This window comes from Spermophilus citellus, assembly GCF_964194105.1.
Source record: "Spermophilus citellus genome assembly, chromosome: 4".
Taxonomy (NCBI): Eukaryota; Metazoa; Chordata; class Mammalia; order Rodentia; family Sciuridae; genus Spermophilus; species Spermophilus citellus.
The window spans coordinates 39,291,121-39,308,618 of record NC_138185.1 but is presented as its reverse complement, the minus strand read 5'-3'; the positions used below and the strand labels follow the sequence as shown (position 1 = coordinate 39,308,618).

General features: G+C 36.1%; 1 protein-coding gene across 1 annotated transcript in view; it reads left to right on the top strand.

The window, feature by feature from the left end:
- Nucleotides 1-1,040: 1,040 nt before the first annotated feature.
- Nucleotides 1,041-17,498, top strand: part of SEL1L2 (SEL1L2 adaptor subunit of SYVN1 ubiquitin ligase) — a gene marked incomplete at both ends in the record, with an annotated part of 108,793 nt that continues 92,335 nt past the window's right edge. The window contains one exon of the mRNA XM_081292781.1: nt 1,041-1,098. Coding sequence (XP_081148907.1) covers nt 1,041-1,098 — 58 coding nt within the window. The remainder of the gene's footprint in view (nt 1,099-17,498) is intronic.

Sequence of the window (17,498 nt, the reverse complement as noted above, 5' to 3'; positions counted from 1 at the left end):
AGTTGGACGTAATTTCTCAACTTGCTCCATTCCTTGTATATTCATAATATTTCCATGCTTTTCCCTAAGTATTCGTTTTGATTCCTGGTACCCATAAGTATACCCTCTTGTGAAACGCCCACATTTTTTAAAGTAGTGAAGAGTGCAGTTTTAAATAGTCTTCGCTTTTATTCCAGTAAAACCTGAGGAGTTCCTAACTTAAACAGAGGATAAAGATTTTCATCAGATTTGGAACTAAGCAGACTAGGTCCATGTGTTTCCTGTCTGCCAGCGCCTAGAGGTACCAAATGAAGGGATAATCCCAGGTCTGCTGAAGAATTTAGTTGTGTTTTCACTTATGTGCAGCTCACACCTTACTATTGTGTAGATATGGTTTCACACCCCCCACTTCTTATGGGAAATTAAGAGGATAGAAACTTCATCTGACTCTGCAGTTTAGAAGTGGACCCTGGGAATCCTTGATTAGGATTAAGTCCTTAGGGTGGAAGTTCCTAGTGGCTTTGTAAAAGGAGGGAGAAAGACCAGAAGAGGCACACACACACAAATACACTTCCTCTCTCCTATCACCACTTGTTACCCTGCTATACTCTGGACTCTGCCAACCAGAAGCTCACCACCTGAGTCCTTTTACCTCCAGGACTGTGAGCCAAAATAAACCTTTTTTATTTTTATTTTTTACAAAGTTACCCACTCTCAGGTATCTCATTACAATAACAATAATAATGGATAATACGTATCTCTCAAGGAACATGAAATTAACTTTGGACATTAGTGTGGGTATGTAAAGATCAGACTTCTGGTCCTTTCCTTTTATACTAGACAGTAACCCCTACCTATTTCAAACCTAACTCTTACCTCTAACCTCCAGCAGTTGCCTTCATTCCGGCTTGGAAGGAACTTCCTGGAAGCCCATTGGCCCAAGAGTAAGGAAATGGTTACTTAGCAACTGAGTCCTGAACCCCACAAACCTGAGAAGAGGAAGCTTGTGGGCCAGCCACCTAGTTCTGCCTGTGTTACAGTGAAGAGGATCTGCTTAGGAGATGAAGCCCTTGACCTTGTTAATACAGATATTGATAATTCTTGGGGTCACAATTAAAAGTAAGTTTTTCTGTCCTTGTAGTTCTCTATAAGGTTCTTTTCTCTTTGTTCTAACAGCACTATGGGCTTAAGACAATTAGAAACTCAAATGTAACTTCACCATATTTCCAATTAACATCATTTTTATTCAAGTACTTACTTGGGATAATGCTAGAGAAAAGAATGTGTGTGTGTGTGTGTGTGTGTGTGTGTGAGAGAGAGAGAGAGAGAGAGAGAGAGAGAGAGAGAGAGAGAGAATGAGAACAAATCTAGAGGGAAGCATTACAGTAATTTTTATAAAGTAGGGCTATTGGGGACAGGTTGCTAAGTGTTGTTAAACCTTCTAGAAATTTAAAGGAAAATTATAGGACTCAAAGAGTAGCAAAATGCTATAAACCTATGTTCTCTTAAAACTTTCTAAACTTCCCAAGTTCCTGTGTTTTTAAGTGGTTATTTGAAAAAGAAAAGTATTTTCAAGTCTTATTTCCTTGTCCATTTCCTTGTCGAGTTAATTTCACCCAGTTCTCATATATTTTACATACTGTGGATTCATTTTAAGAAATATTTGTTTGGCTTTGACCCAAGAATAAAAGGATGATTTATCTTCTGAAAATTAATTAATGTAGCAGCATATCAATAGAAGACAAAATCACATGATCATCTCAATAGAAAACATTTGACAAAACCTAATATATTATGATTAAAGCATACAAAAAAAAAAAACTTAAAAAGAAACTTTCTGAACATGGTAAAAACCTAACATCTTCAAAAAACCCACAGCTAGTACATTTAATAATGAAAGATCACGAGTAAGACAAGAATGTCTACTCTTGCCATTGTATTGGAAGTTCTGTCCATATAATTAAACAAGAAAAGTAGATAATAGACATCAAGTTTAGAAAAGAAGTAAAATTATCTGTATTCATAAATGACGTTGCCCTTTTATACAGAAAGTCCTAAGGAATTTATGACAAAACTGTTGAAAATAATAAACAAGTTCAGCAAGGTTGGAGGACAGAAGATCAATGTGCAAAAATTAATTCTATTCCTATAGATTGGTAAAGAGCAAACCAAAAATGAAATTCAAAAAGAAATCCCATTCATAATAGTATCAAAAAGAATAAAGTGCTTAGGAACCAATTTTACAAAGGAAATGTAAAACTCATTCTCTAAAAATTACAACAGTCAGGCTCGAGTGGCGCACACCTATAATCCCAGTGATTTAGGAGGCTGAGGCAGGAGGATCCTGAGTTCAAAGCCAGCCTCAGCAAAAGCGAGGCACTAAGCAATTCGGTGAGACCCTTTCTCTAAATAAACTACAAAATAGGGCTAGGGATGTGGCTCAGTGGTCAGGTGCCCCTGAGTTCAATCCCTGGTACCCCAAAAATAAAATAAAATAAAAATAAAAATTACAACAATTGTATAAAGAAGTTAAAGAAAACCTCAATAGGTGAAAAGATTTCCTACATTCATGAGTTGAAAAACTTAAAAAGACAATACTCTCTAAATCAATCTACAGATTCAATACAATTTCTATCAAAATTGTGACTGACTTTGCAGATATACACAAAGGGATCTTAAAGTTCAGATAAAAACAAATTGTCCTCTTGCACCAGGCACAGTGGTGCATGCCTGTATTTGCAGCTGTTTGGGAGTCTGAGACAGGAGAATCCGGAGTTTGAAGCCAGCCTCAGCAACTCAGCAAGATCCTAATCAATTCAGTGAGACCTTGTCTCTAAATAAAATACAAAAAAAAAAAAAAAAAAAAGGCTGAGGATGTGGCTTAGTGGTTAAGTGCCCCTGAGTTCAATCCCTGGTACAAACAAAAAGTTCTCTTGCAGAAGAAGGAAAAAAGGACAATCTTGGAAGATTCAAAATTCTCAATCTCAAAACTTACTGTAAAACTACAGTAATTTAGACAGTGTTGTACTGGCAGAGAAGAATATGTAGATCAATGGAATATAACTGAGAGTTCACAAGTAAACCTTCATATTTATCTATTTCAGCAAGCATGCCAAGAAAACTCAATGTTGGGGCAGGGAAGAGAATAAACTCTTCAACAAATGGTATTGGGACCACTGATAATCATATGCAAAAGAGAATTTGGATCTCTACCTCACATCATATACACAAATTAACTCAAATTGGAACAAAGACCTAAACATAAACTGAACTTTAAAACTCATAAATAAAGAAATAAATTTCCTGACCTTAGATTAGGCAATGATTTCTTAGATGTGCCACCCAAGAGATAATCTGGACATCAAAATTTAAAAATTTTGTGTTTAATTTATTATCAAAATGGAAGGGGAAAATATAACTCATATATCCAGTATGAGTTTAATATTCAGAATATGTAAAGAAGGGCTGGGGATGTAGCTCAGTGGCAGAGTGCTTGCTCAGCATGTGTGAGGCCCTGGGTTCAATCCCCAGTAGCAAAAAACAAAAACAAGCAGAACATACAAAGAACTCTTAGAAGTCATCAACAAAATGACAAACAACCCAGTTTTTAAATGACCAAAGGCATTTGCAGGTAAATGGATGAAACTGGAGCCTATTATGCTAAGTGAAATAAACTGAACCCAAAAAAAACCAAAGGCCAAATGTTCTCTCTGATACACAGATGCTAACACACAATAAGTGGGGGATGTGGAAAGAATAGAAGTAATTTTGGATTAGACAAAGGTGAATGAAGGGAAGGGAGGGGGAATGGGTTTAGGAAAGACAGTAAAATGAGTCTGACATATCTTTCCTATGTGCATCTATGAATACACAATCAGTAAATTTCCACATCATGTACAACCAGGAGAATGGGAAGTTATACTCCATATATGTGTAATATATCAAAATACATTCTATGCCATATATAACTAGTAAGAACAACAACAACAAAAACAAAACAAATAAAATGGCCAAAAGAACTGAATAGACATTTCTCCAAAGAAGACCTACAAGTGGCCAAGCACACAAAAGATATTCAACATCATTGGTTATTGAAATGAAAACAAAGCCACAATGAAAAGCCACATCACGCCCATTAGACTAGCTATAATTAAGAAATGGGGCCTTTCACACTCCTGAAAGCAAAGTGGGTCACCAGCAGCTCTACTGGAGCCACCTGTGAAAATACAGCCAGTGTTCTCACTCTTGCCAAATCTGCTCAAACCTGCACAGTGTGATCCAGAAATATGGCCTCAACATGTGCTGCCAGTGTTTCCATCTGTAAGTGAAAGTTACAGGCTTCTTTGAGTAGGACTAACTGATCTTCCTTGAGTGGGTTATCCATAAAATCTACCCAAAGAAAAAAACTGTACTAGCTCCTTGTGATTCCCCTGATTATTGGTGATGAATTCTGCTTCCTCACATGTTGAAGTTTGAACATTAGAGAAGCATGCCAAGGCAAGCATATAAAGCAGGGCTTATTTTAAAGGGGGCAATATAACAACTTCTACTGGGAGGGAGAAAGGGGCCATAGCTGTATCCTGATATCCCAAGAAGTGAGAGCATTCTGCTTTTTAAAAAATATGTTGTAGGCTTCCTTTGTTCTACTGCTATTTTCTCCCTTATCTCACTCTTTCCTGCATGCATGACTAGGCCCAGGTAGGATGGCCAAAAGGTGAGAAGTAGATGGACAGGAGGGGCCAAGGTGGAGCAACCCAGGCAGGAAACAGCCTGTAGGGAGGGACAATTCCTGGAACGGGTTACCTTAGCAACAAGTTGGAGCAGGGGCAGGTTATCTTGATAAGGATAGAGGAAGAGCTCTGAAGGCATTAACATTTAAATTCCTCAGGAGCACTCCCCAACTTCCCAGACCCAAACTGGCCTCTATTCTCTGGATCTCACCCTTGCCTACCTGCACTGACTGCCTGTGTTTAATTCTGGCTTCATTTGTATAGAAGAAATCTTCTAAACAAAACAAATAGAGGGATTGGCTTACTTCGCTTAGCATGATATTCTCCAACTCCATCCCAAAAAAACAAAGTCCGAATTTTCTCTCTGATAAGTGAATGCTGATCCATAATGGAGAGGTGGGAGGCAAGGGAAAAAATGGAGGAAATTTGATTCAGCTAAGGGTAGGGAGGGTGAGGAGGGTGCATGAGGGTAAAGATAGTGGAATGAGATGGACATGGTTACCCTAGGTACATGTATAACTGCACATATGGTGTGATGCTACATTGTGTACAACCAGAAAAATTCAAAGTTGTGCTGCAATTATGTACAATGAATAAAAATGCATCCTGCTGTCATATATACCTAATTAAAAATAATTAATTAATTTTTTAAAAAGAAAAAGAAACAGAAATAGAGGGTTGTGGATTAGCTCAGTGGTAGAGCACTTGCTAGCAGGCATGAGACCCTAGATTACATCTCTAGACTGAAAAAGAAAAAAAAAAAAGGAAAATATCAAGTTTCAGCAAGAATGTGGAGAAATAGAAACTCTCATATACATTGCTGATGGAAATATGAAATGGTAGTGTGGTGGTTCCTCGAAAAGCTAAACATAGATTTTGAATATTATGCATTAATTCCATTACAAGGAAAACCAAAGAAAATATAAATACTGAAGAGAAATTAAAACATGTTCACATAGATATGTACATTAATGTTTATAGAAGCATTATTCATTGTAGTTAAAAGGCAGAAACAATCCAAATATTGTTAATGGAGGAACAGATAAAATATGGGAGCTGGGGTTGTGGCTCAGTGGTCGAGTCCTCGTCTAGCATGTTCGAGGCCCTGGGTTGGATCCTCAGCACCACATAAAAATAAATAAATAAAATTGCAAATATTGATTTTAAAAATATGGTACATAGATACAATGAAATATTATTTGGTTATAAAAAAAGAAATGAAGTACTGATATATAAAAAACGTTATGCTACATGAAAGAAGCCAGACACAGAAGACTATGAACAATTCCTATTATATAAAATATCTGAAATAGGCAAATCAGAGACAGAAAGCAGATTTGTGGTTGTCAGAAGCTGGGAAAAGGAGAAGTAATGAATGGTTACTTAATGAGTACAGAGTATACTTTTGGATGATAGAAAAGTTTTGAAACAATAGAGGTGGTGGTGACATAACATTGTGAATGCACTAAATGTCATTAAATTTCACACTTTAAGTGGGTAATTGTATGTTATATGAATTTCAATTCAATTTTTAAAAAATGTTACAACATTTTGAAAAACTGGTGAGTCTTCAACAGATGAAACATACAGTTCCTGTCTGATGCAGCAGTTCCACTCTTGGGTATATGCTCTAGAGAATGAAAAACATTTCTATATAGAAACTAACATAAAAATGGCAACATTATTCATAATAGCCAAAAGAGGAAATATTCCAAAGTTTTATTAATTGATGAATATACAAATGAAATATGTTATATCTATACAATTGAATAAGAGTCTCCAAAAACACAAAACCCTTAAAAGCATTGTTAAACAAAAGAAGGTAGACACATAAGACCTCATATTATGCAATTCCACGTATGTGGATTATCAAAAATAGGCGAATTCAGAGATTGAAACTATTTTACTAATTACCTAGGCCTGGAAGATAAGAGGAAATTGGAAAGATGATGGTTAAGGGGTATAGGATTTCTTTGGGGGGTAATGGAAATGTTCTAAAATTCACTGTGGTAATGATTGCACACATTTTTCAAATAGCCTAAAGATCATTGGATTACAGGGAAAAGAAGAAATATTTAATGAAATTTATTTGTCAGGAGGATTGGGGATACAAAAATATCTAAGACACAGGCTGGAGCTGGAGCTCAGTAGCAGAGCACTTGTCTTGCATGTGTGAGGCACTGGGTTCAATCCTTAGCACCGCATGAAAATAAACAAATAAAATAAAGACATTCTGTCCATTTACAACTATAAAAAAAAATTTAAAAAATATCTAAGACATAGACCTTATCCTTGAGCCGCTTAGAGTCTAGAAGGAAAAAGTAAAGGTAAACAAATAACTAAATTGTAAAGTGTTGTAGATCTTAAAACAGAAGTTTTTACAGAGTACAGTAGGGTACGGATGTGGGAGAGGTCAATTCTACTGCTACTGTGTAGAGTGGCCAGAAGGGCTTCATAATGGAAATGACATAAAGTGAATCTTCAAAGATTTGTGAGTTACCACCAAGCAGGCAAGGGAAAAGAAGAACATTTCAGGCTAAAAACAGGGAACAAAGACACAAGGAATAAAACAGCATATTCTATGTAGTATATCAGTTTACTGTGGTGTAGGATGTAAAAAGGAATAAAGAAACATATGAAGCTTAAGTAGTTGGTAGGCAGGGACTCTTTGTGACAGTCCATGAAGTTTAAGCTGGCTCCTGTGACCAATGGGCAGTCATGTAAGGATTTACTCATAGAATTATGTCTTAGAAAAATGACATTTGGGCTGGGGATGTGGCTCTAGTGGTAGCTCACCTGGCATGTGTGAGGCACTGGGTTCTATCCTCAGCACCACATAAAAATAAAGATATTGTGTCCACATAAATCTAAAAAAATAAATATTTTTAAAATGTCATTGGCAGTAGAGGGGTGGATGATTCTAGCCATATAACTCTAATAGCAAAGTAACCAGTAAGAGATTATATAATGGCCCAAACAAGAAATAATGAGAGCTTAAGTTAGAGCAGTCTCAGTGGGCACTAAGAGAGGGACATAGATAACCAGGCTAGAGACAACAGAGGCACAGATGTCCAGGGTGAGAGAGTGCCAAGAAGAAAATATTGCCAATAGTGACAAATGCCAGAGAGAATGGAGAGATAAGGCAAGGGTCAATAAGTGACCACTACTCAATTTAGTATCTGGAAAATTTTTAAGCAGTGACAGAGACCTGATTTTGATTGGTAGGAGAGAACAGAAGAAGTTTAGAGAACAGAAGGAATTATAGAACCCTTTCTATTTTATGCCATTTTGTAAGGTTTTCAACAGATCATTTATTGACTACAGGTGTACAGAAACCCAAAGTCGTTATTTGGGGAGAAGGCATTTGTTTTCAAGCTAGTGCTAAAAGACCCAAGGATTCATATATAAAATCAGCTCTTGCCCTCATTTCCCTCCCGCCTTCTCTGCCGTTCTACCCTCATTCTCAAAGGCAAAACACACAAGTCCATCCTTTTTTTCCCCCGCTCCTATACACTTTGTAAGCTTGTAAATTGCCTTTTTATATATTTTCACTTGATATTCATTTCACTTTGATTTCACTTTATGAAAATGTTGAGAAAAGTGTCAAAACTATCCTTTACTCTACATCACCTAAGAAAAAATCTGAAACAATTACTGAGAATGTTTTTCCCTTTCGGCAAATCCTGAGAATAAAATAATTGATGATTGGAAAGGTGAGCAGTCTATCCCAAAATACATGAATTAGAAATTCACAAAGCCAGCTGCAGATTTAAAGTCATATAAAGATATATAACAGAGACAGAGATAAGGCATTATTGGTATTTCTGACTCCAGAGCATCCAGGATCAGATTTCCTTTATCTTGTCCATCTCTTTCTAGTAGTAACTCCTCATTATCATGCACTTCTCTGATTAGAAAAACAGAACAAATAAACCCAAAAAGTTCATAACAATTCTCTCCTCTGTAACAACCCACCCAGCAACTCTATCCCAGTTGAAAAGGGCAACTATCTCACCCATCCGATGAAATCAACAAGCAGTAGTCCAGCAATCCTATCTAAGTCCCTCTCTGGTCCAGAAAGTGACACATAAAAACCAAATCCTGAATATGTTTCAGAAGAGGCTGAGCCTAACTAAACAGAACCAATGAGCAATATTCTGCCTGCTTCAGAAATACTCTTGCTATTATCAATGTGCTGTTGTGAATAATATGAAATTGAGGACTTCCAAGCTACTTTTTCTTCCATTAAGTTCTTTTATGTTACACCTCTAAACAGGGGAAGAATAAATGCAAGTATCTGGAGCATCTTTCCCTGAAAAGAAGCAGGAGATAGCAGGTGTTATGGTGGGGTCAAGGATTTCAAGAGAAAAAGCTTAATTACTGTGTTATGTAAGGACTCAGTGAAAAAGTACAGTTCCCATTTGTGAGTTTCTTGAAGGATATGCTTTTTTCTTGCATTCATCTCTTAGATTGATCTAAAAGGTTTTATACTTTTTGTTACTTTTAATTGACAAATAATAATTGTGTATTTATGGGACCCTATGTGATCTCTCTTTTTTTTTTTTACAGTACTAGGGATTGAACCCAGGATCTTGCACATGCTAGGCAAGCACTCTATCACTAAGCTATACCCCCAGCAATGTTTTGATATATGTATACATTGTGGAATGATTAAATCAAGCTAATTAACACATCTATCACTTTGCCTACCATTTTTGTGTGGTAAGAACATTTCAATGTACTCTTTCAGCAATTTCGCAATGTAAAATACATTATTATTTACTATGGTCACCAGGTTGTGCAATTGATACCTTGAACTTATTCCTTCTGTCTAACTGAAACATGTACCCTTTGTTTGACCAGTATCTCCCCATTCCTATCCCCTTCCCCACTTCTGATAACTACCATCCCACTCTAATCATTCTACTCTCTACTTCTTAGAGTTTGACTTTTTATATTCCACATATAAGTGACATGTGGTATTTCTTTCTGTGTCTGGTTTATTTTACTTAGCATGATGTCCTCCAGGTCCATTCATATTGTTGGAAATGGCAGAAAGAATTTCTTTATTTTTTTAAGGATGAATGCTGTACCATTCTGTATATATACTCCACATTTTCTCTATCTATTCATCCATTGATGGACACTTAGGTTGTTTCCAAATCTTGGCTATTGTGAATAATGCTGTAATGAACCTGGGAGTACAAATATCTCTTCAACATACACATTTCAATTCTCTAGTATATATATCCAGAAAAGGGATTGCTGGATTATATGGTAATTCCACTTTTAGTTTTTGAGGAATCTCCAATTTGTATTTCATAATGGATGTGCCAATTCACATTCCCACCAACAGTGTACAAGTTTTATTTTTTCTTCATATCTTCACTGGCACTATTATCTTTCATCTTTTGGATAATAACCATTCTATCAGTTTGAAGTTATATTGCACTGAGCATTTAATTTGCATTCCCCTGATGATTAATGATGTTTAGAATTTTTTCTTTTTTTGGCTATTTATTTAACTTCTTTTTTTTTTAAAGAGAGAGGAGAGAGAGAGAGAATTTTTAATATTTATTTTTTAGTTCTCGGCAGACACAACATCTTTGTTGATATGTGGTGCTGAGGATGGAACCCGGGCCGCACGCATGCCAGGCGAGCGCGCTACCGCTTGAGCCACATCCCCATCCCCAGCCCCTTATTTAACTTCTTTTGAAGATAACTACTTAGGACCTTTGCTCATTTTTAAATCAGCATTTTTTTAACACACACACACACACACACACACACACACACACATATATATATATATATATATTTACTTATAGATGGACACAATACTTTTGTTTTTATTTACTTATTTTTATGTGGTTCTGAGGCTTGAACCTAGTGCATCACATATGACAGGCAAGCACTTTACCAATGAGCCACAATCTCAGCCCCATTAAATCAGGAATTTTTAAAATTGATATTGAGTTCTTTGAGTTTCTCTCATATTTTGAATGTTAACCCTTTATCAGATACACAGGTGTTTCTCAACTTACAATATAGTTACATTCCAATAAACCCATAATAAAGTTGAAAATAGCTTTCACACCATCATAAAGTTGAAAAATTCTAATTTGAACCATTTTAAGTTAGGGACCAACTTTTATGGTTTGCAAATATTTTCTCTCAATTCATAAGTTTTCTCTTCACTCTGTTAATTGCTTTCTTTTCTGTGCAGAAGCTTTTTAGTTTGACTCAATTCCCTTTGTCTATTTTTGCTTTTATTGCCTGTGCTTTTGACATTATATCCAAGAAATCATTATCCAATTTCATAAATTTTTTTCTCTATTGTTTTATTCCAGTAGTATTACAGATTCAGGTCTGAATTTAAGTCTTTAATGCATTTTAGTTGATTTTTAAATATATTTTTTAAATAAGTCCAATTTCATTCTCCTGCATGCGGATGTCCAGTTTTCTAAAAGCCATTTTTTGAAAAGGTTGTCCTTTCTATGTTTTTGGCACCTTTGTCAAAAATCAAGTGATTACAGGTGGTGCACAACTATAATTAAAGAAACTTGGGAGGCTGAGGCAGGAGACTCACAATTTCAAGGCCAGGTTTAGCAACTGAGCAAGATCCTGTCTCAAAATAGAAAATAAAAGGCTGGAGAATGTAGCTCATCAGTAGAGAGTCCCTGAGTCAGTCTGTACTACCTCAAAAAAAAATCAATTGATTATAAATGTGTAGGTTTATTTTGGGGAGATCTCTATCTTGTTCCATTTGTTAATATCTTTGCTCTTATGCCAGTATTATGCTGCTTTTGATTATTATAGCTTTGTAATATATTTCGAAATCATGAAGTATAGTTTTGATAGCTTTGTTCTTTTTTGCTGCAAGTTTTTTTTTAGCTATTCCTGATCTTTGTAGTTTGACATAAATTTTAGGATTGTTTCCTTTATAGTGAAAAATGACATTGGAATTTTCAGAGATTGCATTGAATTTGTAGATCACTTTGGGGAGTGTGAACATTTTAACAATATTAATATTTCCATTCCATGAACATGGGCTATCTTTCCATTTATTTGTGTCATTTCTTTCATTATTGTTTTATGTATACAGGTCATAATGATTTCTATATAAATCACTTACTACTTTTTTTTTATCCATCCAGTAGGAAAAAAACCAATGTAGAGAATATAGCCCTCAGCATTACCCCTGATGAGTCCATATGTGTCCATGCATTGAAGAACTTCCCTACCTGACTTGTCTTTTGATCATGCCAGAAATCACTATTCCCACTTCAAACTTAATTTTCTCATATATCTCTCATCACATATTTACCCCAAGAATATTCTCTGCCAATGATAGCCTTATACCTGCTCTTAAAAGATTCTAAGATCTACTCCACATCTATTGGAACCGCTTCCTCAAAGAATGCCAATTTCTCATTAATTACCAATCTAGTATTCCCTCATAGGCTCCACAACTTCATTTGCTAGTGTATGTAAACCTCAGGCCCTCCTCCTGATCTCTAGAACTGCATGTCCAACTACGTGATGGTGGCAAACAACATTTGCATATGTCTTAAGCTCAACTTCTCCAAGTTAATTCCTTTCTTATGTTTTTTTTTCTCTTGTTAATGGCACCAACTATCATTCCCTGATTCCCTAGTTCTCAAGTGCAAACCATTAAAATTGTATGATAACATGGCTATAATTCCCTAAATATCATCTAATTTAATATCTTCACAGATAAGACTGAGGCCCAGAATGGTTAAATTGCTTCCTCAGTCTTTCTACAAAGCCAGTGTGGAAACAGAATCTCCTAATCCTTCACATAAATTAATTCTTTTATTCCTTCACCAAATCCTGTATGTTCTATACTCCCAATGCTTCTCTCTTTTATGCATTTTTTACTGTCTCAATTTAAATCTCATTTTAGTATCTTTTAACTACAATATTGCAGTTCTAATTCTTCTCTCTATTATCCACAGTACACTACTGCCCAAAATAGTATTCTTAAAATCCCAATATAATCATGGTTTTCCCCTGTTCAAATACCTATTTTATGCAAATTAATTGCTAACATCTTGCCCAGTAGTCAAAATCCTATATACTTAGATTCTAACTTCCTTTCTATTTTGTCTCTGCTACACAACTAAATAGTAAATTTGAAATAAATTTCAACCAATTCAAGTTATTATCTACTCATTAAACCTACCTAAATCTCTCACTCCCAAGTCTTTTTCAATCTATTCTGCAGATGGACTGTCTGCAGGAATGGACTGTCATCTTATCTTCTTACCCATCACCACTATAAATCTACAACAAATCTTCTAAGGTCCATCTCAAGTTCTTCTTCCAAAAAGAAAAAAACAAAATAAGAACAAAAAGCCCACAACAGCAACAACAACAAAATATCCCAACTCCTTTCTTATAACACATTGTGCCTTTATTGTCCTATGCATCAGAATATCACAATTGAGTTACCTTTTAACTCAACTATCAACTACCTGAATGCAGAGATTGTGTTTTACCTGAATTTTATGTCTTTTGTGGCTCATTTGACAATTAGTAGATGCTCAAAAACACTTGTAAAATTAAATAATAATTATAACCCATATAACACTGAACTTGGTAAAATGCCTTCCCAAACTCATAATGGTCGTGCCCCTATTTTTACTATTCAAATTTACAGATATTTTTAAACTCTGAAATACAGAGTTCAGTAAGACCCAAATCTTTTAATGGGAAGCAAGTGTTTTTACTCAATATTATCTATTTGTTATTCTAAGTCTATATTCTCCAAAGGAAGGTTTTGGATATTTGCCTCAGGCAGTATGATGATTATGTAAATTCCAACAGCTGCATTTTATCCATTTTTTAAATTAACTTTGTGATTTGCTGGAGTCTTACTGTTGCTGTTTTGTTTATTAGCCAATGAGATATGATAGGCAAGAAAACTTAGTCTTGGTTTCTTAAGAATTCTTTTAGCCCATCTCCACAATTTTGGAATCAAGGCTACAGTTCACAGGGCTGGGATTGAAGAAAATATTCCCAGATTGAATAAATTGATTTATATCCTGCAGCTTCCCCAGTGAAGAGATTTAAAAAAATATATATATCTGTAACTCTGGAAAAAAGTACAGGTGCCCTTGATGAAAAAAAAATTATTAGGAATACCTAAAAGATAAATAAGAGATGGAATTGGACCGAAAGAGGAAACTTTTGCCCAAAATGTGCAGAATGCTGTTAGAAAAGATGTATTAGGGGAATAAAGTGAAGGAGTACTGGGGCAAAAGAGGAAGGTGATTGGTTGGAATTGACAGTAGGAGGAGCTCAGCAGTCCTAATCCATATTTTACCACCACCACTTCTTGAGCAGGACTTCCATTTCTAGTAATGGAATGCCAAGTAACTAGGTTATTTGGACCAAAGCTTTCACTGAAAACAAAGGAGATAACACATACACACACACACACACACACACACACACACACACACACATATATAATTGATCAGGCTGGACCATAAACTCCTGGGCTCAGCCTCAGCCCCTCAAATAACTGGGACTACAGGCAGATACCAGTGCACCTAGAAACAAATTTTTTAAATGCATCAAAGAGTTGAGAAGATTAAAGAACTACAAGATTAAAAAAACAAACAAACAAACAAACTCTAAGGGGCTGGGGATATAGCTCAGTTGGTAGAGTGCTTGCCTCACATGCACAAGGCCCTGGGTTCAATCCCCAGTACCCCCTCCCCCCCACACACACACACAGAGGGGAAAAAAAATGAAGAAAAAGCTAGAATCAAAAGGAAGTAAGCACAGAGCATCTGATCAGACCTAGTATGGCCTCCCCCTGGTGTTAGCCCAGCACCCAAATATCAAATGACCTTTTGCACTCTGTCAGACAAGTGTAGCACTGGCTTTTTCTTCTCTTTCTTTTTCTTTCTTTTCTTCTTTTTTTTTTCTTTTTATGTACTAGGGATTGAACCCCTGGGCACTTTGCCACTGATCCACATCTCTAGCCCATTTTAATATTTTATTTAGAGACAGGGTCTCGTTGAGTTGCTTAGGGACTTGTTAAATTGCTGATGCTAGCTTTGAACTCACAATCCTTCTGCCTTAGCCTCCCAAGTTGTTAGGATTACAGGTCTGTGCCACCAACAGCTCTGGCTTTAATGGTTTCACAGGAAAGAAGACAGAATCCAATATTCAGGACCTGTCCAAGGTGAAGAGGTTAATATAAGACCTTTTCAACATTACCCTGACTATAAAATGTTATGCTTTTAAAACAAGAGCAAACACATTCCCAAATACAAGGATCTGCCAGACATGACTCTTAGTAGAGCAGAGAGAAAGAAAAAGGAAAAATTTATCTCTGAGAAACTGTAGTCATGGGCTGACACTCCATGTGCAGCCTAGGATTACTTTGCGTGGGTATTCCCAGACACGGAATTTACATTGTGTTAGGTATATAATTTAAAGTATATGAGAGGATATGCATAGGATATATGTATATACTGTGTTAGACCAGGACGCAAGAAAAGACAAGAAAAGACCACTGACTCCAATTAAAATCAAATTAAAGCAAGCTTATTATTTCGACCGGCTGGGCTGCCTCTCCCTCCCAAAACGGCGGGAACAAGACAGCCCCGAGGCTTCTTTGTGGCCCAATTTTATAGCCCAAAAAGTTACACAAAGGGGGGTTACAGATAACAACACTCTGAGGAGCATAACACAAGTTTACATTTTTGCTGGCCCCGGCATCAGAATTTATGGAGATCTTAGAGACTCAAAGAGGGTCATTATCCGGCCAGGGAAGGCCAGAATTTATTCGGCATCACTAAGGTTTAGGAAAGGGTTGTTATCTGGTCAGGGAAAACCAGACATGGGTGAGTTCAGGGCACAGGCAGGCATTCCAAGTAGGTTCAGAATTTGCAGTAATTTATAGTAAAGCCGAAATTATCTTTTCATGGTTTTATGGCGAGATGCCCAATTTTAAGAAAAGATCAGGTTGGGTCTATCAACTGCACTACAGGGGTCCTAGAATCAATCTCCCACAGATATGGAGGGAAGGTAGAAAAAGGAGACAAAGCATCACTATGTGGGAGTTTTGTTTTTTTAAAAAATATATATATTTTTATGGGCACAATATCTTTATTTATTTTTATGTAGTGCTGAGGATCGAGCCCAGTATCTCATGCGTGCGAGACAAGAGCTCTACCACTGAGTTACAGCCCCAGCCCCAATGTGGGAGTTTTTGGAATGGGTATTTGGGACAAAGATACAGGGTATTGCTATCAACAGGTAATGACATTCAGGAAGCCCCTATTCCCAGACTGGCTCTTGTTACACCCACATAGCACATTCTACAATACTCAAAAAGACACTGGTAGAGAGCTGAGATGATTAGTTAAAACATTCTCAGACAGATTAACAGGGAAGATCCAAGCTGGAGTGCAATAAAGCTTCACCGTAATTTGAGGAAAAGTAATACCATTAAAGAAAAGCATCAGTCTACATATGTACACACATAAATAATACCTGAGCACAATTATTGAAGACTTTAAAACATAAAATAATTACATACTGTGTATTTAAAGATGTTTGTATCCATGAATCAAAAGCAGACTTAAATGGAAAAAAATTAGATAGTTTGGATATAAAATATAATAAATAAAATATAAAATATAATATAATAAAAACTCCAAGAATGAATAGCAATATTGACATAGCTGAAGAGCAACATGAGAGCATCAAAGATAAAACTAAGGAATTCTTTCTGATCATAATGCAAATGAATAGAGAGACGATAAGTATGAAATATAAGTATGAAATAAAAGTTAAGAGACCCACTAATAATGAAAGGACATGAGAACTACAGCTCCAAGAGTTCTAATCCTGCTTTGAAACTAGTTCATATAATACCTAGGGCAAATCATCTACATCAGATTACCTGAATTTATTGGTCAATTACTTTTCTTAGTTTAGTGAGGCTCTAAGCAACTCAGTGAGATCTTGTCTCTAATAAAATACAAAAAGGGACTGGGGATATGGGTGGGTGGTTAAGTGCCCCTGGGTTCAATTATTAGTGCAAGAACAAAACAAAACATTTTTTTTTTTTTTTAAAGAGAGAGGAAAGGGAGAGAGAGAGAGAGAGAATTTATTTATTTATTTTTTAGTTCTCGGCGGACACAACATCTTTGTTGGTATGTGGTGCTGAGGATCGAACCCAGGCCGCACGCATGCCAGGCAAACGCGCTACGGCTTGAGCCACATCCCCAGCCCCAAAACAAAACATTTTTGAAGAAGAAAACCACTATTGTTATGTTTAAAAAATTATCTTTGTAGCTACAGAATTTAATATCACAATTCCATACCTGAGGTTCATTGATTCTTTTTTTTAATATATTTTTTTTTCATTGTAGATGGACACATGCCTTTATTTTATTTATTTGTTTTTATGTGGTGCTAAGGATAGAACCCAGTGCCTCACACGTGCTAGGCAAGCGCTCTACCACTGAACCACAACCCCAGCCCTGGGGTTCATTGATTCTAAGTTTCAGTAGTAACTTAAAAGGCAGTTCAGTTGAATTTTAGACCTTAGAGAAGAATTATATGCTGTGTTATAAGCAAAGTATTTAATGGGATAGAAAGATACACCACTTCAGTAAGAACTATGTCATGAGAAATAACATGGTTAAGAAAACTAAGGTCAGATTTTTGCAAGGCTTAATTTGTCAGACAAAAAAAAAATTAAAGAAAACATTACTGAGTGCCCAGCCCGTATCAAGCACT